General features: G+C 34.8%; 1 protein-coding gene across 7 annotated transcripts in view; it reads right to left on the minus strand.

The window, feature by feature from the left end:
• CHD1 (chromodomain helicase DNA binding protein 1) overlaps positions 1-24964 on the minus strand; it is a 73859-nt gene that overhangs the window by 40273 nt on the left and 8622 nt on the right. For 6 of the 7 annotated variants that reach the window (XR_010157280.1, XR_010157279.1, XM_009449401.5 and 3 more), the window contains exons 3-12: positions 9388-9589; positions 8283-8399; positions 7397-7461; positions 5684-5833; positions 5306-5577; positions 3985-4210; positions 3169-3269; positions 2760-2938; positions 1695-1822; positions 727-943 (exon numbers count right to left, since the gene is read on the minus strand). Coding sequence is in view for 5 of the 7 variants with exons in the window: in XM_009449401.5 (XP_009447676.3) it covers positions 727-943; positions 1695-1822; positions 2760-2938; positions 3169-3269; positions 3985-4210; positions 5306-5577; positions 5684-5833; positions 7397-7461; positions 8283-8399; positions 9388-9589 (1657 nt within the window). In the remaining 2 variants the exon portion in view is untranslated. The remainder of the gene's footprint in view (positions 1-726; positions 944-1694; positions 1823-2759; positions 2939-3168; positions 3270-3984; positions 4211-5305; positions 5578-5683; positions 5834-7396; positions 7462-8282; positions 8400-9387; positions 9590-24964) is intronic. The other variant, XM_054684460.2, reaches the window with a different exon arrangement.

Consider the following 24964-nt stretch of genomic DNA (forward strand, 5'->3'; position numbering starts at 1 on the left):
CTTTGGGAGGCCAAGGCAGGTGGATCACTTGAGGTCAGGAGTTTGAGACCAGCCTGGGCAACATAGTGAAACCCCATCTCTACTAAAAATATGAAAATTAGCCGGGCCTGGTGGCAGGCGCTTGTAATGCCAGCTACTTGGAAGGCTGAGGCAGAAGAATCACTTGAACCTGGGAGGTGGAGGTTGCAATGAGCCGAGATCACACCACTGTACTCCAGCCTGGATGACAGAGTGAAAACAAAACAAAAAAAAACCCACCAAAAAAACAGTCAAATATATATACTAAGTAACACTAAACCAAAACTGACTTTGTTACAGTCAATTAAACATGTACTGAGAACTTATTTGTGGCAAGTTCTATGCCAGAAACAAAGACTGTTATACAGACCAAAACAAAACAAAACCCCTCATCCTTGTTAGGCCAAGAACAGTGGTTCATGCCTGTAATCCCAGCACTCTGGGAGGCCAAGGGAGGCAGATCACTTGAGCTCAGTTCAAGACCAGCCTGGCAACACAGTAAAACCCTGTCTCCACTAAAAAATATAAAAAATTAGCCAGGAGTGGTGGCGTGCTCCTGTGGTCCCAGTTGCAGTGAGCCAAGATCATACCACTGCACTCCAGCCTGGGAGACAGAGTGAAACCCCATCTCAAAACAACAACAACAAAAACACTTGATCTCAAAGACAAGTACATTTTGATTTCTACATTTACAGGGAAACAACTTACCATGTTTCTGCTGTTAATGTCACCTAAATAAACCACAGCATTCATTTGAGAAGCCCAAGTCTGAATTTCCCTTTGCCAGGAAGTAAGAGTGGAGAGCGGTACTACCAATAAAAAAGGTCCATATAATTGATGTTCATGAAACAAATAATTCAGAAATGAGATCGTCTGTATTGTTTTTCCAAGGCCCATTTCATCAGCGAGTATGCAACTATTTCCTCTACAAAGTTAAAAAAAAATTAGCATGCAAGGAAATATTCAAATATACAAAGAAACCTTTTTACATCATGTGTATATGTTTTTATGAAGTTAAATAAAATTAATCTGATAGGTATTATATAGAATATATCACTTTTATTAACTACAAATAATAAATGTAAAGGTATCTGGCTAAAGACTTAATCACTATGCTGTAAGAAAAGTAAAAGGAGATGACCGTTTTGGGCCAGAAGAGGCTTAAAGATTAATAGTATTAGGTTTAATCAATTATGAAGCCAATAATGCAATTCATCTACTAGTAGTAGAGTCCAGATATATTAAATAAGTAAAAAGTATATAGGAAGAACACAGATTAAAAAAAAAACTATAGCTAAATTGCAAGCGAGATTCACAAAAGTAGAGTGGGGGGCCACAGAAGATAGAAAAAAAATGTAGAAGAGTAAATGGATATTAAAATAACTAGGAAAAAGAGAAATATTCCAGGAATAGCATGGGATGAGAACAGACATGCATTTTGATTTTTAAACTGAATAAAAACATATTTTAAAAAGGCAACAATCAAATTAAACTCCAACTCCACTGGATTTTCTTCCTAGTATGTAAGTATTGTTTATACAAACTAGGAAATACAAAGACTAGCATATAAACTGCCAAAGAGTCTTATCCTTTATGTAAATGGAAATCTTTTCTGAATCCTGTATTGGTAAATTCTTACTCTGTCAAATTAAATAGATGATTCAAAATATACTTACTTGCACCAAGAATGAGCAAGCCAATTTAAACCATTCAGTTGATAATCTCTTAATTCTAAGCCCTCATGTCCTCCAATATAGGATGGCTGCTTCTTCAGGGCTACAAACCTTGGCCTTTGTTTTAATACCTTTAGTAGAAATAAACATTATTATGTAGAGTTATTAAATATAAGAAATTATACTAAAAGATGAAAGCCTCAGCTTTACCATAAATTCTTAAATTTCATCTCTAATCATCAAGCTCAGAGATTCCATTACTCAAAATGTACCTGAGGATTCAGTCAATACTGTTTTCTACTACTCTACAAAAATGAACAGTGAAATATTTTGCCTTTTTAAACAAAAATTTATAGAGAAAATTAACTTCCTGCCAAAATATGAGTCTCATGTATTTCACAAGCAAAACCTACGTTAAATTGTTCAAAACCATCACTCCAGCCTTAAGCTACAAACAAACCATAAAACTGGCTTAGCTTACCGTTCAATTTCTGAATTCCAAGTTATCCCTATGAAGAATGTAATTCTTGTAATAAGGAAAGAAAGTCTAGTAGTCCATAGATCTCAACACATCACTAGTAACTCTGGGTAAATTACAAGGATGCAGAAAGTATTGTGCAAGGTAGTTCTGGATACTTTCCTATATCACTCTCCTTTTTCTCTACCTTCTAAGAAAATATCCACTATCTTTAAAATTGAGCATATCTCTAGTTTCCAAGGGGTTTTTTCTGTTTATTCTCCCAACCCTTCCTGACAATCACCATAACCAACTCATCTTTCTGACATAGTGATGCTCAACAAGATAAAAGACAACACTTAAGAAGATACATTGACGAAAACATCATTTACAATTTTTTTAAAAGAGAAAGTTTGAAATAAAAAATTATAAAACTAAAACTAAAAAACACACAGCAATTGCAGAAGTTCACTTCCTGTAAGACCTATTAACCAAGAAATATTCTCCCTTAGTCTATCTGAAATCAGGATCCAACTCTTGTATTTAGGCTTGTAAATATTTATAATGTATAAATATATTTTTAATAATTTAAAATGTTAGACAATACTCACTTTGCAATCTTTAAAAGGAGTGGTTTTTGATTGGTTCCTGCTAAAATACTCATCAATGCATGCTTGAAACTTTTTGGAAATGAGAGCTCCATCTTCCCAGCTGCACTCTGAGTATGGAAGGCCCTGCCATTTGCAGTAATAATCAGGATAACCAGCTGCTGACTTTTGATTGGAATGAGCTGTGAGAGAATCAGGCATTTACTTATTTTTTTTTTTTTTTTTTACATTTAATCATCAGATACATAATTCTTAGTAAAGGCTACACAAGTAAAATTTAGCTATCTAGTTTACAATACTGTTTTACTAAGAGCAAGCTACTGTGTTTGATATGTAAGTGGCAAACTTATGACTTTTTTCAGATTATTTCAAGCATAAAAAGAAAGTTTAACCAGAATCATTTATCACTAACCAATTATACGTTCCACTATTTGATACTGTTTATGTAGATCATCTGTAAGTTCTTGCTGGCAATTATAATATTCCACATCTTCTGGAGAGGCATTTTTCAACCTGAAAAATTATTAATCCAGGAATAGACTTAAAAATCTCCCATAAATAACCTTTCACTCCCCCATCCCCAACACTATTTGTAGCACAAAATCTCCCATTTTGCCACCGTGTGGGCCAAGTTTGAGTAATAAAGAAACTCAAACAGGAATAAAGCATCATTAATTTTTAACTAAAAATTTGTAATTTATAATGTATGAGACACACTCTATGTGACTGTTACCAAGGATAGGTTTAGATAGGTATACCCCTAGGAGTTTTACCTTGAGATGGAATAAAATCATCCCTCAGTACCTGCAGGGGATTGGTTCAGGATCCTCTACAGATACCAGAATCTGAGGATGCTCAAGTCCCTTATATGAAATTGCATGGTACCTAAAATATAACCCACACACATCCTCCCCCATACTTTAAATCATCTCTAGATGTTCTTATAATACCCAATTTTACATTTACAACGTAAATGCAGTGCAAATAGTTGTTACATGGTATTGTTTTTAATTTGTGTTATTGTTGTTTTTTTTCCCTCCGAATACTTTCAATCCACGGTTGGTTGAAACCAAGGATAGAGAAGCTGTGGACAAAGACAGCCAACTGTATTATAAAGTCTATAGCTATTTTAGGCTATCATTTAATGTTACTATGTATTCTTTATTAACATAAAGGCTTAGTAATCTTTGAACTATTAAAAGAAGTATATGATATACAGCATACTTACCATCTTTTTGTTTCCTGATCTTTTTTCTTATAATTATCCAATTTTTTCATTCCTCTAACATTCTGCTGCTTGAGGGTTTCTTCTGTCTCCCAAGTGTTGTGGATATGGGACCATCCTTTCCATTTAATTAAATACTGAATCTCTCCTGGTTCTTTGTTTTTTTCAAAGCCTGCATTTGGGTCACCATCTGCTTCAACTGCATAGATGGTTGTAGTAGCACCAGTAGCTGAAAACAAAAGCACAAGATCCTTCCATGTAATTAATTCTGTTGTAGGATTATATTTCAACTCAAAATTTCAATAATATGAGTACAAAAATATATACTCTTTTAAATAAAGTATTGGGGGTATAGAAACTTATGGGAAATTCTATTGCTCATAAATAAAACGGAGAATTTCAGAATTATCTAATATAATCCCCTCCTTTTTCAAATTAGAAAAAATAAAAAGACAGAGATCCACCTGAGATCCCACAGCATTATTCTATAATTATCCACAATATATGAAACGTGGTCAGGTGGAGGCCCAGCACGGTGGCTCACGCCTGTAATCCCAGCAATTTGGGAGGCCGAGGCGGGCGGATCACGAGGTCAGGAGATCAAGACCATCCTGGCTAACACGGTGAAACCCCATCTCTGCTAAAAATACAAAAAATCAGCCAGGCGTCCTGGCAGGCACCTGTAGTCCCAGCTACTCGGGAGGCTGAGGCAGGAGAATGGCGTGAACCTGGGAGGCGGAGCTTGCAGTGAGCTGAGACCGCGCCACTGCACTCCAGCCTGGGCAACAGAACGAGATTCTGTCACAAAGAAAGAAAGAAATGTGGTCAGGTGGTTATTAAGAAGGTACTCAGGCTAAGCAAAGTAGCTTTTATAAAACATAAGTAAAACAACAACAACAACAAATCCACCCTCTTAGCTTTCAACACTGTAGAAAAATCTTAAATACTTTACCTTTTTTTTTTTTTTTTTGAGATGGAGTTTCGCTCTGTCACCCAGGCTGGAGTGCAGTCGTGCAATCTCAGCTCACTGCAACCTCAGCCTCGTGGGTTCAAGCAATTCCCTTGCCTCGGCTTCCCAAGTAGCTGGGACCACAGGCGCGCACCACCTCACCTAGCTAATCTTTTTCTATTTTTAGTAGAGACGGGGTTTTGCCACGTTGGCCAGGCTGGTCTAGAACTCCTGACCTCAGGTCTAGAACTCCTGATCCATCGGCCTCGGCCTCCCAAAGTACTGGGATTACAGGGGCGACCCACTGTGCCCAGCCCTCTACTCCTGTAAATATTATTTAAATAACCAAACAATAAATGGTTTTTTAAAAACTACCTCCTTTTCTCCCAATCCGACAATCCATAAATCTTTCTATGGTTTCAAATTCCTCTTCCTCAGGTTGAGGAACATCCTCTCCACAGACTTCCAGTAGGTCATCAGAATCTGTTTTCATTTCTTCATCCTCCTTATAGCTAACATTAACAGTTGCTTGGCGACGAGAACTTCTTTTATCATTATCATAATCTTCTTCATCATCATCCTCCTCAGATGAATCAATCTGTCTCTTTTTTGGTCCAAGAATCTTCTTTCCATTTTTTGACTTAGATCTAGGAAAGTGCAAAGAGAAAAAAAAAAAAAAAGATTTGAGAAACTACATACAAAAAGAACAAATACTTTCCACAATCAATTTTCAGCACCAAACTGAGACCATACCTATTTTGAGGTTTTCTGCTTTTGACTTTGTTTTTTGGCTCATAATCAGATTCTGTTTCATCACAACTGCTTTTATCTCTCTCTTCTTCAGATTCTGAATCTGAACCAGACTGAGATGGAGATCCTGACCCAGACATTTGCCAATCTTCACTGCAGACAAAATTTATAAAGTATTTTTATTTGTACTTATATGGCAAGTTTTATCTCTAATACAAAGATGATCAAATCAACCAAACTATATTCATTATCAAAAATACTGTTGTTTTTACTCATGCTAAAAATGAAATATTTATAAAACAAAAACACTCTGGAAAATATTCTTCATAGACTTCTCTCACAACTCTAGTTTTGCTAATCACTTAGTTATACGTCAGTGAACAGCAAATAAATGATATTTTAATTTTCATTATAGATGAAAATCTCATAAAATTATTCTACTTGCCCTCTCAAAAAAGAGATACTAATCTATGCCATTTTAATCCTCGAGAGGTTGTGATTTTGAAAAACACCTGTTTAAACTGATTTTTTAAATAGTGCACGTTCATTAAGAAACATAGAAAAATTAAAAAAAAAAAAAAAGAGCAACAGTAGTACCATCTCAAATATTCAATCTGAGTACCTTACCTGTATTATTATTTTTAGTCTATTAAGTCTATTTCATTCCAATCAACATGTAGAGAAAAATAATGGATGCTAATATTTTGCTATCATAAGAAGTTCAAATGAAAGGCACACATTGAATTCTTACAAATACACTATATCCTATTTCAGCTATGCTTCTGCTTCATTGCTCTGTATCTTTTGCACCAATTGTAACTATGATGAAGGCTACATAAACAAGCATATATGATAAAATCTGCTTATGATAAAAACAGTAGAAGCAAATTTTTTACTTTGAGATCTTTTCAGGGCTTGCACACCGAAAAAAAGTCTCCGTTGTGTATTTTTATAATGGAAAAAAAACTGGATGATCCAATATACATCTATTAATAGGAGGACCAGAGAGATTTGTAGAAAGAGAAAGGAAAAAAAATCCAAAGATAAATGATTGAATTTTCAGAATAAAAGATAGAACAGACTAATAAAAGATACAAATCTTCGCATTAAAAAGGTATGAATCTTTTTTTGGGAAAAATAAGTAACAAATCTAATATGCAGAATATCAAAGGCAAATAGGAAAATAAAAGACAAGAAAATGGAATAATGTTTCCAAATCATTAAAATAAACATGGATTGAGAATCTGAAGTATTCTTAATACTTTCTGGGTCAAGATCTTTAGGAAATTACAGTGAGTTTCTAAAATGAGTTCTACGGTATGAAGTAAATTTCACATGCAACTGAATAGTAAGGATAGCTATTAACATAATTATAAGAACCATCCAAAATCAGTCATCCTGTCATCCCTATACTCCTATATTCCCAAGTTATTAAGATTTTCTGATATTACAACTAGGGAGATCATTAAAGTTAAAAAATATATAGGGGGAGTTACAGGAGATAAAGAAATGGCATAATACCCTCAGGTGGTCACAGAAAGATAAATGTTAAAGATTTATCTTTAAATTGTGTAATGGTGTAAATTAACTTCATAAAATGCCATGAACTAAGAATTTAGAAGAGTCTCCTTTTGGCAACAATTTTCATAAAGAAAGAAATACGAAATAATCAGGATTTTTCTAAAATGAAGTAGTCAGTTGAACAAAATGACATACTCTTTATGCTTTTTCCTTTTGACCTCACTTGATGAGTCATCGGAATCTTCACTGCTAGAGGAATCCTGTAGAAAAGAAATAAAGTCAGTATCATCCACTAATGATTAGAATTTAACCATATTAAATTTTTATTTGCTATACTATTTAACATTCACTTTAAGAATAACAGCACTTGTGAAGCCTTTTTTCAATGTAGTTTTATTTATGTTAACTAGCTGAAAGTAATAACATTTTTACTGCAAATTAATATAGCCAGTGAAATTAAGTAAATAGCAAAATGTCAGCACTTTGTATGAAACCTTAAAATCTACCCTCACTGGAGACCATTATTGTTGCCTAGTATAGCCAAAACAAGAAATTCTAGGTGCCAACATGCCAAATTTTGAATTTTTCCTTCACCATTACTTTTTGTTATAATTTTTCCTGAATGTTTTTGTGCAAACATACATGTATGCATGCTTGCACACACACACAAACTACATTGTTTATAGTGGCCACCTACTCTTTCAAAAATATTATGTTGAGATTTCTGTTATTATTTCGTACAAATATGATTTAATGATATAATATTCCTTCGTTCATACATGTATATGCGTGTAGGTGCACATCACATTTAATTATTTCCCACAGAGTTCACATTTAGTTTATTTCTAATTTTGCTGTGATGAGCAAATGCACACAAATGTCCCACTGCTTATTTTGGATTAATCCCTAAAATTGGAATTACTGGATAAAGCAAAATCTGTATTTCAAGATTCTTGATATATAAAGTATTTCCTACTTATTCTTTCAAAGCACTTATTATTTTTAATAATTTCACAAATACTAGTTAACTGATTCAGCAGCATGTCCACTTTTAAAATAATAGCTCATGATGAAAATGCACCTCTTCTGATCCGCTATTAGATGAGGCTTGATGTTGCTGTTGTTGCTGCTGCTGTTGCTGCTTCTTGAGGATTGCAGATCTCTGAACGGCCAGAATACTAGGACTAGATTTCCAAAACTATAATAGAAATATAAACCAGTGAATGAAGAAGTATTAAGAAAACTGCAAAAAAAAGGTTAATTTATTGAAAAACTATACCACCATCTTTACTGCCTCAAAGTAATAAAGACTATATTCCTTACCTATATGTAACACAATTATCATTGCAATATAGTTAAATAAAATGCTGAGCTCTAGTTATGTATAAAAAAAAATGGTGTGTTGAGTTCCACAGACAATATTAATCAATATCCTCTTGATGCTAAGAGTATTATTTGTATTAGTGCTACTCATAGTGTGGTTACCTATTTTATCAGTGTGAGGTGAAGAGGCTGAGTCAGAATATACATCAACGATGTCACTAGGCACATTGTTTTAGCTCAGATTTGAGGGGGGGGCCGGTAGCAACATTTTTCTCTATGAAGGAAGCTGTGTGTCGATTTATATTCTGGCCCTCAAGCATCTTATCTCATCACAGACTGGTACTCTGAGTAACACTGTATACTACCACGAAGTATAGACAAGTTTTTGTATCTCTTGTAGTTTTTTTCAAACAGAATAGCCCCTTACCCTATTCCATCATTATCTTTGAGGAATCTGAGTTCCATTAAATTATTCTGCTAGTAGCAATAAAGTATCTCCTTTGAAGCTCTTGAAAGTAGAGATCATACACGGTAAGGTTAACAAGTAGACCTCACAATGTCTTAAATTTGTATCTATGACACAATGGATATTTATGAAACTCAATTTCTGCCTAAGAGGCAGAAAACGTTTTATTTGCCTGTGTGTAATTTACACTTTGTGTTTTCTAGTTCGAAAATGCATCTATTCCAAGCCAATTAGTCCACAGGTGTACCACCATGAATGTGAGAATCACTAAAAGTAAATTTTAATTTAAAATGTTGTCTTCTCTAAAAGCTAGATTAAGAATGGTATAAACCAATCCTCTAAATTTTCCCAAAGTAATACAAGCAATCTACCTTTCATTGGGTATTTTATTGATTACCTCAGCTCCATCAACTTTCGGTGGTTTTGCTTGAACTTTGTTTTCTCGGGAAGTGTCTGACTCAGACTCTGACTGACTGCCTGATTCAGATCCGGAGTCAGAGTCACTGCTACCTGACTGGCTACTGCTTCCATCACTACTGCTTCCAGAACTCGAACCAGATCCAGAGCCTGAAGCTGACCCAGAATCATCATCCGACTGGCTATAATTTGAAAATAAACAATTTCAAACAAAATTCATTAGGAATTTAATTTTTCTTAGACGTCAGCAGAAAGCCCCAAATCATTAAATTTTACTTCATACTTAATATTTCAACTATCTTTGGCCAAAAAAAAGAAAAAGGAATTGATTTAATCTATAGTAACAACTGCCATAGTTGATAATTTATTTATACGTGATAGATTATTACATACTTGATAGATTTATGATATATTTTATAGATTTTTATGGCTAAAACATAAGCAATAAGATTGTAATCTTCTTCTAAGACAATATGCAAGATCTACTAAGTACAAAATCCTGTGTTAGAAACTTTGAGAAGTCAAGAAGTTGAAGGCATGGTACCTACCTTTATAAAGCTCTAGCAATAATAAAGTAAGAAATGTGTGAAGAAAAGATTAAATGTGTTAAAAAAAAATTCTTACAGTAACAGGCAGAAATTTATTTGTAGTTTCTGCTTGTTTTCAAGTTTCCATCTCTATCACTCCAGGAGAACATAATTTATTATAACTGAGCTATGATAAAATATAATTTATTTTAAAAAATCAGTAACACTGCTTGTCTGAGAAAATCACTTATTAATAAGTTCTTTATGGATCTGTAGCAATAAATCTGAAATAGCAAATTCTCATATTTCCTAACGTGTATACACACACATAAAAAAGCAATTAACATTTCATAAACTATCCTTTTTTCCATTTCTAATTTTTAGTCCAAGATAGAGCAGAAATAGTCTGGACTAAACAGTTGATTATATAATTATCCCCAAGGTCATTTGTTTATATGTTGAAAACTAGGGCATTAAATTTCTGGTACATATGGTTGACTCCACTTTTGATGTAATTTCATTTGGCTTTATGAGAAACCACAGGTAATACAGTTTACAGATATACAAGAAAATACAAGTTTCCTGTCCTCTTCTGTAATTTTCTAAAATGCCACCAGATGGAGGTATTACTCTAAGACAACACAGTAATTCTCTTTTTCCAGAGCAAGAATTTAGTAATTTCTGCACGAGAACAGAGAAATAAAAGTTTGCAGGAAGAATTTTGATTCTACAGGTGAGATATATAAATGCTTAAAGTATGAATAAGCATTGTTGTGTTTTTCAATCTAATGGAATAAATGTTGTATTCATAGAAACAGTAAATTAAAATTTGCTTCTTAAAGGCATATGCTATGAAGATCATTTTTGCCATCATGTCTCCTCTCTGGTCACATAGTTTAGAGGTCCAAAAACAGCATATTAAATTTTAATTTTTAAGGCCATATTTTACTTGCATACCTTGCGAGAAATTTTAGCAAGGATATTAGAAGATTTTTTTTCCTGACATACAACTTTATTTTTCCCTTAACATAATAGGTAAGCAAAATATTTCATTTACTCAATAAACTTTATTGAGAACTATCATGTGTTAGGCACTGGGGACAGACTGAGATGAGATGAAGTCTTTATCATCAAAAGAACTATTTAACCTTGAGACAGTCATATAAATGAATAAATATCATTCTTTGCTATGTTTAAGACAACTGATTCCCATGTATGGGGAGCACTAAAGATATAACCAAGTTTGGTACAGTAGTCAGAAAACACTTAGAAGAAAGTGCTGTTAAATGAATTCTTCAGCAAAGAAATAAAAGAGTATCTCTTTCTTTGAGGAATGTGAGTTCTATTAAATTATTCTGCTAGTAGCAATAAAGTATCTCCTCTGAAGATCTTGAAAGTAGAGATCATACACAGTAAGGTTAACAAGTAGACCTCATGATGTCTTAAATTTGTATCTATGACACAATGGATATTTATGAAACTCAATTTTTTTCCAGAATACCTAGCAGAGTGCCTCACACAGATGGGTGCTCAATAAATATGTGAACAGTAGACAGATGAATGATTAAATTGTGGGGGCTATTGTGGGCCTGTAATTCTTATTAGTCATTAGTCATTCCAGATGCATAGCTAGTAAAAACTGCTTGTTAACAAATCAAAATTCTTAAATGAATACAGAAATCTTTCCTTTCATATTCTTTAGGCAGTAGTACTGGCTGGAGATAAAAGCAACAGCCCGAGGCTATGCTACTCTAGTTGCACAGGTTTATTGTTAGAATGTCTTTACCTTGGGTATTAGAAATACTGAATAAAGTATTTATTTTATTGAGTTGTTCTTTAGTACGATAAAGAATATGCAAAAAGAGCTGGGAGCGGTGGCTCATGCCTGTAATCCCAGCACTTTGGAAGGCAGAGGGGGGCGGATCACCTGAGGTCGGGAGTTCCAGACCAGTCTGACCAACATGGAGAAACCTCGTCTCTACTGAAAATACAAAACTGGCTGGGTGTGGTGGCGCATGCCTGTGATCCCAGCTACTTGGGAGGCTGAGGCAGGAGAATCACTTGAACCCTGGAGGCGGAGGTTGCGGTGAGCCAAGTTCACGCCATTGCACTCCAGCCTGGGCAACAAGAGCAAAACTCCATCTCAAAAAAAAAAAAAAAAAAAAAAGCAAAAAGAGTAAGGAATATCTTATTTACTGCTATAGAATGATCTAAGATACAGTTTAAGTGAAAAAAAGATACCAAATGTTTATAGAATGTTTCTTTTGCATAAGAAAGAAAAATATTTATATATATTTGCTTGTATTTTTTGAAAAGCAACAATGGCAGAATAACCCAACTAATTTGAAAATGATCGCCTAAAGAGAGAGGGAGGGAAGAGTAGAAGGAACAGCAATTGAAATGAGTCTTCAGTTTTAGAATTACGTAAATGTTTTACATGATTTTTTTAAAAAGAGATTTTTAAAAATGAAAGAAAAATATACATGGGGCCAGAAAAAAAATTAGACTTAAAACTTTGAGCTAAAATAGGTGAAAAGCCTCTCCCTAATAAAGTAATTTTATTTCCACCTACTGCTGCAAATGCTCTTTCTAAAATAAAAAGCTGATGGTGGCCTTTCTTTTTTGTCTTCTGTTCTATAACAAAGTTCAACAAACATCTATGAGACCTTTCAGGATCTCTCTCTAATTCTCCAATCTATTTTCAACTAGTTGCTCACTTAAATCCCTAAGTTCAAGCTATGGCAAGCTACATGTAATTCTCTGAAAGCCACTTACTCTTTCCACTTCCTGCCTTTGTACCATTCCTTCTCTTTTCTTTTTATTATGTAATTTTTTGAGTCCCACCTCACAGCTACTCCTCCAGCAAATCTCTGCCAACTGTATCCCAACCCAATGTTAAATCAGGTTTACTTCCACAGCACTCCCAAAACTTCTGGAATATATACCTCTATCTTGGTTATGAGCAAACGATGTAATAATCACTGTAGTGTTTTTGTTTTCAGGTACCCTACCTAAGATCTTATGTTCCTTGAGCGCTGGGATTGCTTTTTGCTGCTCTTATGTCAAGCATTAAATGAAGAGTACAATGTTTCATGGATAGATGAATAACTAAATAAGTAAATCAAAGAGATATAGGGGACACAGTTTTACATATTTTATGTAAAACTCACAAATTTGGCTATTAAATCTCTGATCTCCAATTAATATTTTATTTTAGGTAATAACCAGTATTACTAATCTTTTATAAAACTGAAATATCTGTACAACATTTGAATTATCCTTAAAGTGTATTAAATCTCACCAGCACAACAGTATTAAAGTGGTAGGTAGATTGCTAAAAACACTGAATTCTTAATTCAGATAATACACCCACAGAATAAATAAATAAATAAATAAACCCATTGAATTCTTTTCCTCAATTCACGAAAGAAAAACCACCATTAATAGGTACTGTGATAAAATTATAGTGTTTTCTTAGGGTAAATTAAGGAGAAATACCACAGTTAAAAGATAAAACAGTAATTCAAATTAAAGTGTCTTTTCAAGTTTAATATACAATTTCAAATATAAACTATAGAGCAATATGATAAATTATCATGAATCTATCACCCAGCTCCACAATTAGCAACTCATACCAATCTTGATTCAACTAAGAAACTATTTGTAAACACTTGCAATACCAATATCTCTTAAAAGATCACTTTGTTAATATTAAAGATATTTAATATTATTAAACATTAAATTAAGTACACTGAATATTAAATATCCAATCAGGCTATCCCTTTAGTCTCATAATTGTTTCTTCCACTGTTCTGCTTTCCAGATTTTGCTAAGCGCACCCTTGTGTTATCATTTAACATATTTTTCTATCCCTTGTATTTCTTATAAACTGGCTATTATATCTAGAGGCTTGATCAGATTCAAATTCAGTTCTTCTTGACAAGAATAGTTTATACGTGGTGTTGTGGACTTCTACCAGATGGCATTTAATGTTTTGTTGTTTTCTTTTGTGTGAGATTTAGTATAAATCTGTGGATTCAGGTACTGCCAGCCTTATCCATCCATTATAAAGCTCCCCATCACTTCATACCTAGTATTTTTAGCAGCCACTGATGATATGTCTTCCTCCATTAATAAGAGGCAGTAAAATGGTGACATCATTCATCAGTTACCCAAAACATCTTTTCTTCATTACACTTCTATAAAGAGAAACTTTCCCTCATCATATTTGTTAACTCTGAGGTATAGTTCATGAAGAAAAGGGGTTTTATTTCTTTTCCTTATTTACCAGTTTTCAAAATGAGTTAAATCGCCAGCATCCTTCAAAGTAGACCAACAATTTTTTAAGTCCCATTATGAACTCATGGATTTGAACTTATTTTATAAATTTTAATCTGTCAGCATCCTTGTTGATTTCCAAACTCTCCCATCTTTTTCCAACAGGAAACCCTTTATTAGCTCTTAAGTCCTTCTGACAAGACCTGAAGTAGTCTTTGATAACCTGCCTGCCTTTCTAGTATGACAGGATGTACCAGGCTCATCTTGCGTATTTCCTGCCTGAGGCTATAACCCAGCCATTTTATCAAAAAGCCCTTCTATTTATAATAAATTAGAAACTAAGTTGCAATCTAAGTACTAGGTGAACCTATTACTACTGGACTGGTTGCCTTATTTAGGATGTTTCAATGGAATGAGCTAGGATGTGTGTATTTGTAGAGAAACTACATTAAGAATTCATGTAATTCAAATTCAAAACTTCAAGCTTTTTACTTCCATTGTATGTTCATGTCATCACTCGGGTTGAGTTGGTTGCAAATGGCACTATTTATTTGCTTTATTTCAATTTTAATAGTTTCAAAATAATACCATTATCATAAACAATATGATTATTAAAGTTAAGATGACTATGCAATTCTTTTTGTTTTCAGGAATACTCACTTCTACAGTCAAATAACTGCTATAAAGTCAGGTAAAATAATGTATCTCTGTGTGACCACCAATTTGGCACAGTTAGGACCATCTGCTTTTTAAAATAGAGACTGCTTTCTTACTAATTTTGATTTTATGTTGCTTTATTTACTTGGATCCAACTTCAGAGCTACAGAACAAGCTATGGTCAGAAGTTCAGCTTCCATTCTTGACTCCTCTACACTATGTCCTCTCTTCCCCTATAGTAACCATTCAAAAATTTTTTATTTTCCCCTTTTTTAACATGAGCAAATTACAAATAAGAATGTTTATATTCCCCTTTCACAAATAATCATTAACATATTTTACACTCTTAAATAAATGGTAGCAGATTATATACACATTATATCCTGGAGATCATTCTGCAGTAGTGGACTTATTATTCTTTGTGAAACTGCATATACTCCATTTTGTAGATGCACCATAGTTTCATGTGCCTCAAGGATGTACATGTTGTTTTCAGTTCTCTGATTCTACAAATAGTGATACAAAAAAAAATGGCCCTCTGCAGATATCTTTTTTATTTATGACAGTGTGTATTTTGATGTGCTATTTAATCAACCAATGTAAACTCATCCTCTCTGAAGTTTTAAATTTACAATCACCTAGCACCTAGATCCTGACTTCTAAATACTACTGCACACTTAAATAAACTACAGCTCCTTTGAGAAATGGCAGGCTCTAAGGCTGCAATAGGGAAGATACAAGATGAGTCTAACAACCTTCCTGTGCTAAAATGAAAAAAAATATATATAGAGAGAGAGAGAGAGAGAGAGGCATGTCAAAAAGGACAGAGGAAAAACAAAAGAACATGAGAGCCCACTTGAAGGGGCTTCCATTGACCAAATCTGATTTGAGCATAAAAATAAAGACAGTTAAGGATCACCGCTCAGTAAATAAAACAGGAACCCTTGAGTCTGTGCTGACGACAGAAACAGACACACAGAGGAGGGCTCTGATAGAGCTCTGAATGTCAACTGGTAAGGGTATTAGTCTTAGAAAACCATAATTATGCAATCATCACAGAAAATGCTGGTTTGGGCAAAAAATCATCAATGGATACTACATCTAGGGGAAGTTTGCTGAGTAGGATAATTTACATAGACTCAAAGTGTCTTCTCACAAATTGCTTCTTAGCTGTAACAGATGAATTAGAAATCACAGTGGAGAAACCGGACACCATGTCCTGGTGATTGAATGTAGCATCACTAATAGGGACAGACAAACAATGTGAGCTCCAGCTGTGAAACACTTTAGAAGATATATCATTACCAACATGGTTCTCCAGCCTGGTACGCAGAGTAAGGAATGCATAACTTGGATCTAATGATAAGTGAATACCAGAAAAACCCAAATTGAGAAATATATTCTATAAAATAACTAGCTTATAGTCTTTCAAAATGCCAATGTCATGAAAGACAAAGAAAGAGGAACTGTCCAGAATGAAGGAGATTAAAGAGATACGACAGTCAAATGCAGTATGTAATCTCTGTACGGAAAGATGACTGAACAAACTGGAATGCAGACTGAGAATTTAAGTACTCTTAAATCAGTGTAAATTTTCCTGAACTTAATAAACAATATAGGCCTTGAGTAAAAGAATACCTTTTTTATTCTAAAATACATACTGTTACAGAGAACGGTCTAAAAGAAAAAAAAATTTAAAAATATATACTGAAGTGTAAGAGGTGTGATTTCTGCAACCTACTATATCACAAGTTTTCTTTATTAACATCCAAGATTGTGAAATCTTCTTTGCAGGTAGTGAAAATGTACAATGATGGAAAAATTTAAAAGCCACAGAAGTGAACATAACAGGCAAGTAAACATTCAATGTATGAAAAATGAAAATACAATTATCTAATGTATAATGTGTCAATAAATTGGCCAAACTAGGCCAACAGAAATAAAATAACTTAACAAAACTTTTAAAAAAAATCTGAAAAGATAAAAATGAACATTAAAGAAGGCAAATGTCAAACTGGGCACGGTGGCTCACACCTATAACCCAGCACTTTGTGGGAGGATGAAGCAGGTGGATCATTTGAGGCCAGGAGTTCAAGACGAGCCTGCCCAACATGGTGAGACCCCATCTCTACTAAAAATACAAAAATTAGCCAGGTGTGGTGGCACATGCTCGTGTTCCCAGCTACTCAGGAGGCTGAGGCATGGGAATCACTAGAACCCAGGAGGCAGAGGTTGCAGTGAGCCAAGATTGAGCCATGGTACTCCATCCCGAGCGACAAGGCAAGACTCTGTCTCAAAAAAATAAAATAAAATAAAATAAAGAAAGCAAAGTCAAATGTATACAAAAGTCACCTCGGCAAGTGCTAGTAGCACTAGAGAAGAGACTGTTTACGTGTATTTAAACATTATACGTAAATTAGACAGCTTATACCAAAGCCTTAGATGTTATTTATTTTCAATTATATTAAATAACATATACATTTATTTACTTCTGTCCTTAGCACATAAAGATGTTCTTTCTTGTACATATAATTTCCCTACTTTTTCTTTCCTTTATTTTTTTAACCTGTTAACAGTGATTAGCTGAATTAGATTCCAGTTGGGGGTGCTGGGGAAACCCTGATAGAAGGTAAACTAATTTTCCACAGAATTATAATGGAGGATTGTGTGCTTGACAAAGAGAGCTATAAATAAACAAATCAAAGAATTTTATTTACTAAAGAATACAGGATAGTGCACTAAATTCTCATCCTATGCCTCTTGTTCCCTTCCACCTATAGCTACTGCTTAAGTGTCAATGTCATTCGAAAGAGCTTCTTGCTAGGCATGGTGGCTCACACCTGTAATCCCAACACTTTGGAAAGCTGAGGCGGGAAGATCACTTGAGGCTAGGAGTTTGAGATCAGCCTGGACAACATAATGAGATCCCATCTCTACAAAAAAAATATATAAACTTAGCTGGGGGAGGTGGCATATGCCTTCAGTCCTAGCTACTCAGGAGGCTGAGGGAGGAGGATCCCTTAAACCCAGGGGTTCGAGGCTGCAATGAGCTATCAACTGTGCCACTGCACTATAGCCTGGACAAGAGCCAGACCCTAACTCTTAAAAAAAGGGGAGGCAGCCTTCTTTTAGGGAATTCTTGAAAGAATTTTTGGGCGCACACTTCCCCCATAGGGTAAATTTGGGACTAACTTGATGTTCTGAAGTTCAACCATAAATTATTTTCCCCTAGCTCTCTAGCCCTTTCTTCTCCCTCTAGTTGTATTTATATCTGTACACTGGTTAGATGAGCCTCAGGTTTCTGCCACATAGAACTAATTATTTAATTATTTAATAAAAAAAGGAAAAGATGTTATTAGTTGGTGCTATGTGCCAGATATTAGGTTCTTATTTAATCCTTTTATTTTCATAATACAAATACATTCAAGCTCAGAGAAGGCTGTGTAAACAAATGCCAACACTGTAATAACAAGTGTACAAATTACGAATATATATGGAGAACTGAAAGGAAGTTCAGAAAAAAGCCACTCATTTCTTACGATGAGAGTAGTAGTTTTTTTTTTTTAAAATTCCTTAATGTTTGTGGCAGAAAATGTGACCCTCCCTATCCACCCAGTATCTATTTTGTTTGTCCTCTAGTATTAACAACCATCCCCCCAGTTTAGGTTGACACATGCCCACCCAGCTAAAGATTACCTTTCTCAGCATCTTCTACAGCTCAGTGTAGTCATGTGAGTAGGTTCTGGCCAATGAAATAGAACTAGAAGTGATGGTGATGTGTGATTTCTACATCACAGCCTTAAAAATGAAGTGGCTTGCCTTAAATCCTCCCCCTTTGCATCTTCTCCCTGCTAGCTGAAAAGGGCAACCACTAGTATTGGAAGCCATACATTAAGAAGAGTAAGGCTGTCCAAAGGTTTGAACTCCCTTAACTAGGAGTGAAAGAGAAGTAGTTATATTTAAGCCCCTGTGTTTTTAGTTCTCTAATATAGTACCCTGTTTCTCTAGCTAACACACTGTACTAACATTTGTGAAATAAACATTTTGGAAAGAACAGGTTTTATACATACACAATTTTAACTCACTTGCTCATCTCTTCAACTAATGAGTATTGAGCTAGAGTTTCTATTGGGAACAAAATGCCATAGAAAAAAAAATACCTTATGTGAAAGTAAAAAGATAAAATACAACTGGTCCGATTCCTGATTGAGGAACTGGAAATGGGGGAAATGCAATTACATGTATGGTTTTATAGGGAGTGATTTCAGAATTCAGCAACGTTATCTTTCTCCATACTTTTCCCTCTGTCTGGAGAATGCTTTCTCTCCAAAGCAATCAATAAAACTTTTCACTCTTCAAGACTATTAAAAAATAAGACTATTCAAAACTATGTCCTTTAGGTAGCCATTCCGTGGTTTCCCCAGGCACAGATCATTGCTCTAGCTCATGTTCCCACAATTCTTTGCTCATGTTACTAATAATTCCTTCACAATATTACAATTATTTTTATACATATATCTCTCTCCTAACTAGGTCTTGAAGATCATTAAGTCAGGACCTTTATTTTAGTTATTTTATAGACCACTGTCCACTTTAGCATGACTGTAGAAAGAATCTGGAAAGTAGTAGGTAACGACTGAATGCTAAACATTAACAACAACAACAACAAAAAAACAATTAGTGGCCAAAGTCAAGCAACGGCTTTCAAACTTTTTGGACCATGACCTATATAATACATTTTACATCATGATGAAGTATACACACACATAAATACAAAGTTTGATGAAATAGTACAAATAAAAACTATAAAAGGTTTCAGAAAACCTGGAAAACATCTTCTCATTTGTACAACTCTGAAAACCAGGTAGTTCCACTGCTTTGTTAAGACTGACCAGCAAAACAACAGTTCCTTTCAGCATTCTAAACTATCAATCCAAGACAAAACTGTATTATAAACTCTGCTTAAAGTACAATATGATTCTATCTCCTTAAAGTTTCTAACTGAAGAAATTTAAAACTGCTAAAAGTGGAGAGATACTAGGAAGAGTAACTTTTAACATGACTAATTTCAAAGATTATTACTTAGTTGTGTTGAACCCAGGATAAACTCAAAAGTAAATATTTTCTAGTAAGCAGAGAATGAGCAGATGAGAAATAAGGGCTATGGATATATACATTGAAAAGTCACTGAAAAATAGTTTCCTATCATACACCTAAAATTTATTATAGTATCAATGACATGAATGAAGATCTCTAATTCTCTAATTTATAGTTACAACAACAAGGCAAACCTTAATGACTTTTTTCAGGCAGAAGTCTCACACACAGAGAAATTATGTTTCCAAAAAATCAAGTGAGGTGGGAGAGGGTAACAGGAGTTAAGAGATTAAATTAGATTGGCTATGAAATAAAATATGTTGAAGCTATATGGTGTGTACATGGGGCTCATTTTACTACTGTCACTACTTTAATATAAACTTCAAACTATTCATAATAATATTTAAGTTAACACAAATAATGCCTACATTTAAAAGTTCAATTTTGGCTGGGCGCGGTGGCTCACACCCAAAATCCCAGCACTTTAGGAGGCTGAGGTGGGTCGATCACCTGAGGTCAGGAGTTCAAGAGCAGTCCAATCAACATGGTGAAACCCCGTGCTAACTAAATACAAAAAATTAGCCAGGCATGGTGGCACATGCCTGTAATCCCAGCTACTTGGGAGGCTGAGGCACGAGAATCGCTTGAACCCAGGAGGTGGAAGTTCCAGTGAGCCAAGACTGTGCCACTGCACTCCAGCCTAGGCAACAAGAGCAAAACTCCATCTTAAAAAATAAATAAATAAAAGTTCAATTTTAAAGAGATTATTGATATTTAGTTTGCTTTTTAAAAAAGGTTTTGGCAGGTGTGGTGGCCCACGCCTGTAATCCCAGCACTTTGGGAGGCCAAGGCAGGCAGACCACCTGAGTTCAGGAGTTCGAGACCAGCCTGACCACCATGGAGAAATCCTGTTTCTACTAAAAATACAAAATTAGCCAGGTGTGGTAGTGCATGCCTGTAGTCCCAGCAACTCGGGAGGCTGAGGCAAGAGAATCGCTTGAACCCGGGAGGCGGAGGTTGTGGTGAGCCGAGATTGCAACATTGCACTCCAGTCTGGGCAACAAGAGTGAAACTCCGTCTCAAAAAAAAAAAAAAAAAAAAAAAGGTTTAAAAATATTTATATGCTTTTAAATTACTTTAATGAATACTGCCACAAAAAAATGAAGTTACCAGCAATATATAACTTTAAACAAAATTATTTGTTATGTGGCATTTCATCTGTCTGCATATACCTATGGGTGTGTACTGCACCTAAGAAAAAACTGCTTTTATTGTGAGTCATTTGGTTAAAAAATGCGAAATAAACAATGTAGTATGTATCAGATGCTAGGGTGGACACTGGGTTAATCCTTCACTATAAAATACATTCCAAAACTGGAATAGATAAAAGATGATTAGAAATTTTGGTACCCCTTATACAACTAATTCTGATTCTTTTATTATAAATTTTCCTTTCATATCCAACCTCTGCCTTTTACTAATGTAACTGAGAACTGAATCATTTAGAACTGTGAAAACAGTATTACAGAAGTAATAATAATCAATCTCAAGCATAAAAACAAAAAGACTCCTTGTTTTAGGCTTGTAGGAATTTAGAATGTTACTTCACTCTTCTCCAATGGCCCCATGCCTTGACATAAAAACTTTTGATCCTAGGACTCATTAGCTTTTACTAACATACTTTTCCTTAGTATAAAAATTAAATCACTCTGCTTTTTGCTTAAGCCTGTCTAAATGCCTTACCACCAAAGTCACATCACCAGGACATTTTTAACATACGTGAAATTTAAGATTATCATGGTTTTAAGCCCATCCCTCCAAAAACAAAGAAACCAAAAAAAAAAAAAAAAAAAAAAAACCTCTTAATTAATATTGGGCTTGATACTTGTCCTTATGATCAAACTTCACTCCTACATTTGATTGGCCACAGATTTTAGTATCTCTCTGCATTTACAGTGTCCACCTGACATATACATGTATTTTTGAAGACTTTTATCTCTTTCTTGATTATAAGCTTTAAAGGAACTCAAATTTTAGAATCCCATGATATCTACCACATAGTAATTGGTCAATCATCTAAATAACTATCTGAAAACAAACACTTGTATTTCTGAAAGCAACAACAGTGGAACTGAGAAATAGCTATTTGGAGTCATTCTCATTAAGAAAAGAGTACCCCGCTATTCTTGTGCCTTATGCCTCAGTTCTGAGAGATACTGTAGACACTGAATTCCAGAAGTCAGTAGTTTGAATAGAACTTTGCACATCTCCAGCTTTGTCTCTACATATTTTAATCTCAATAACTTAGATCTCAATCTATCTACACCAAAGAAACTTCTGAGTGCAATTTAACATTTAAAGTTGACTTCTGACTCAACAGTCACCTCATACCATAGTGATACATAATATATTTTCAATCATAAACACTAATTTTCTCAGTCACATATACAAGTTGATTCTGGTACAAGATTCCTGGAATCTCTCCCTAAAACTAGTGGTTCCAACCCATTCACGTGGGGAATACAGTCCCCATTGGCAGTGTTTTTTCTGCTATGCTTCCTTTTTTTTTCCTTCCTTCACCTGGAACTAAGTCACAGAAAAACTTTTTTTTTTTTTGAGATGGAGTCTCGCTCTGTCGCCCAGGCTGGAGTGCCGTGGCACAATCTCGGCTCACTGCAAGCTCTGCCTCCTGGGTTCATGCCATTCTCCCGCCTCAGCCTCCCGAGTAGCTGGGACCACAGGTGTCCGCCACCACGCCCAGCTAATTTTTTTGTATTTTTAGTAGAGACGGGGTTTTCACCATATTAGCCTGGATGGTCTCGATCTCCTGACCTTGTGATCCACCCGACTCGGCCTCCCAAAAGTGCTGGGATTATAGATGTGAGCCACCGCGCCTGGCCAAAAACTTTTAACAATGAATAAACCTCAGGTAAAGAACTGCAAAGCTAGATGTCAAATACATTCTCCTTATTAGGGGACTTGCATACTTCTTTAATGGGGGACTATGACTTCCATAAACATCTTCCTGAGCCGGGCGCGGTAGCTCACACCTGTAATCCCAGCACTTAGGGAGGCCAAGGTGGGCGGATCACGAGGTCAGGAGATCGAGACTATCCTGGCCAACATGGTGAAACCCCGTCTGTACGAAAAATACAAAAATTAGCTGGGCATGGTGACGCATGCCTGTAATCACAGCTACTTGAGAGGCTGAGGCAGGAGAATCACTTGTTGGAGGATGCAGTGAGCCAAGATCACGCCACAGCACTCCAGCCTGGCAATACAGCAAGACTCTTAAAAAAAAAAAAAAAAAAAAAAAAAAACTTCCTCTCCAACACCCTTCTGAATATATATCATTTGTTCTTTCTTTTCAAACTACATTTCTTATCATTGTTAAAATTACAAAAGTTAAAGCATGCTATGAAAACTTTCCAAATAGCTCATTAAGTGACTCTAGTAATCTACCCTCCATTTTCTTTTTACCTCACTTGCATGCCCATTTGGCCCCACAAATTTGAATATACTCAATTGCATATTTAAACTGGCTATTCCATTATCACCCCTAGATTATACTAATCTTTCTTGAAGTTAATGTATAACTTTACAACATGGCAAGATGCTGAATGACTACAGGTGAATAGCTTCATATACATGCATATGAATTTAACATGAATACAATTCTCCTGGGAATCTTATTAAAATGGAAATTCTGGCTCAGTAGATCTGGGACCTTTTAAGATGAAGGAATTGTTCTGTACATTACTGGAGTACAGAATAAATGATTCTATGCACTTGTTAAAACCCAAAGAACTGTGCATCATTGAATAAGCATTAATATATGCAAATTTTAAAAATCAACCAGTATGATGATGATCACAGGATGGAATGCAGATTGTGACAAATGAATCTAATTTTATTACAAATTTATCACATAATTACACTCAAAGGGGTGAGAGAAAAATGAACTTGACCAACATCAGAAAACAGTGTTTTGACTAGAAACTTAAAGGCTAAATATTAAAGTGTACTGTATGTAAACACCGTATTTTAGTTGCGAAATTAGTTTCTCTCGATAAAGTATATCCTAAAAATTCTAAAACTGCTTTACATGTATATTATGAGTGAATATATAAGCACACAAATGGTGGATGGTCAGAGCCAGGTTTCTCATTGTTGAGTAAGGAAGTTACAAAGCAATAAGAAAGGTTAGAATGAACCCTATAACACAGGATTAGAGTTGGAGCCATCGGTATGAACTCACGTTTATGTATGAGATAATATGTATACAGACGTAAGGATACAGAAATGACTATAGATACGTAGGTATACATAGTATATCTACATATATTACCTAGCTCTGTCTACTTTGTTCACTGAGAGGAAATAAAAGCAGTGACACTTGAATACCAACAAGCACACCCAGTACCCAAATCTTGGTTTCTAATGCCATTCTCCAAAAAAATGAAACCAAGGCTCCTTGGAGAGTGGCTGATTCTAGGGTAAAAGTAAGGCAGTGTGTAAAAGAAACATACGAGCCAACCTAAAAAAGCTTCCAAGAGCCAAGGCTAGATCAATTTAAGTAACAAAAAAGTCAACTATTATACATTAGATACATAAAATACCTATTATACATAAATATATACAAATATGTATTTTATAGAGTTGTAATCCACTAAGCTGGATTACAACTCAAAGCACATACATAAATCCATACATATATAAACGATTTAGAAATTTCCTTACAGAAATTCCATTTAATATATGTAAATACTCCCCCCACCAGGAGATGGAATTTAATTCCTATCCCAACCCTCTTGAAAGTAGGCTAGACAAAATGACTTGCTTCCAAAGAATATATTATGGAAAGGGAAAAACAGTAACTTTACAGTAGAGAAACTTGCAAATACTACCTTCACCAAGTGAGAGGTTAACACCACCAGTAATGTCATGAGGATAACATGTTTCCCATATGATGTGACTAGCACACTTTATCTTTGTGGT

Source organism: Pan troglodytes, chromosome 4 (genome assembly GCF_028858775.2).
Source record: "Pan troglodytes isolate AG18354 chromosome 4, NHGRI_mPanTro3-v2.0_pri, whole genome shotgun sequence".
Lineage (NCBI taxonomy): Eukaryota > Metazoa > Chordata > Mammalia > Primates > Hominidae > Pan > Pan troglodytes.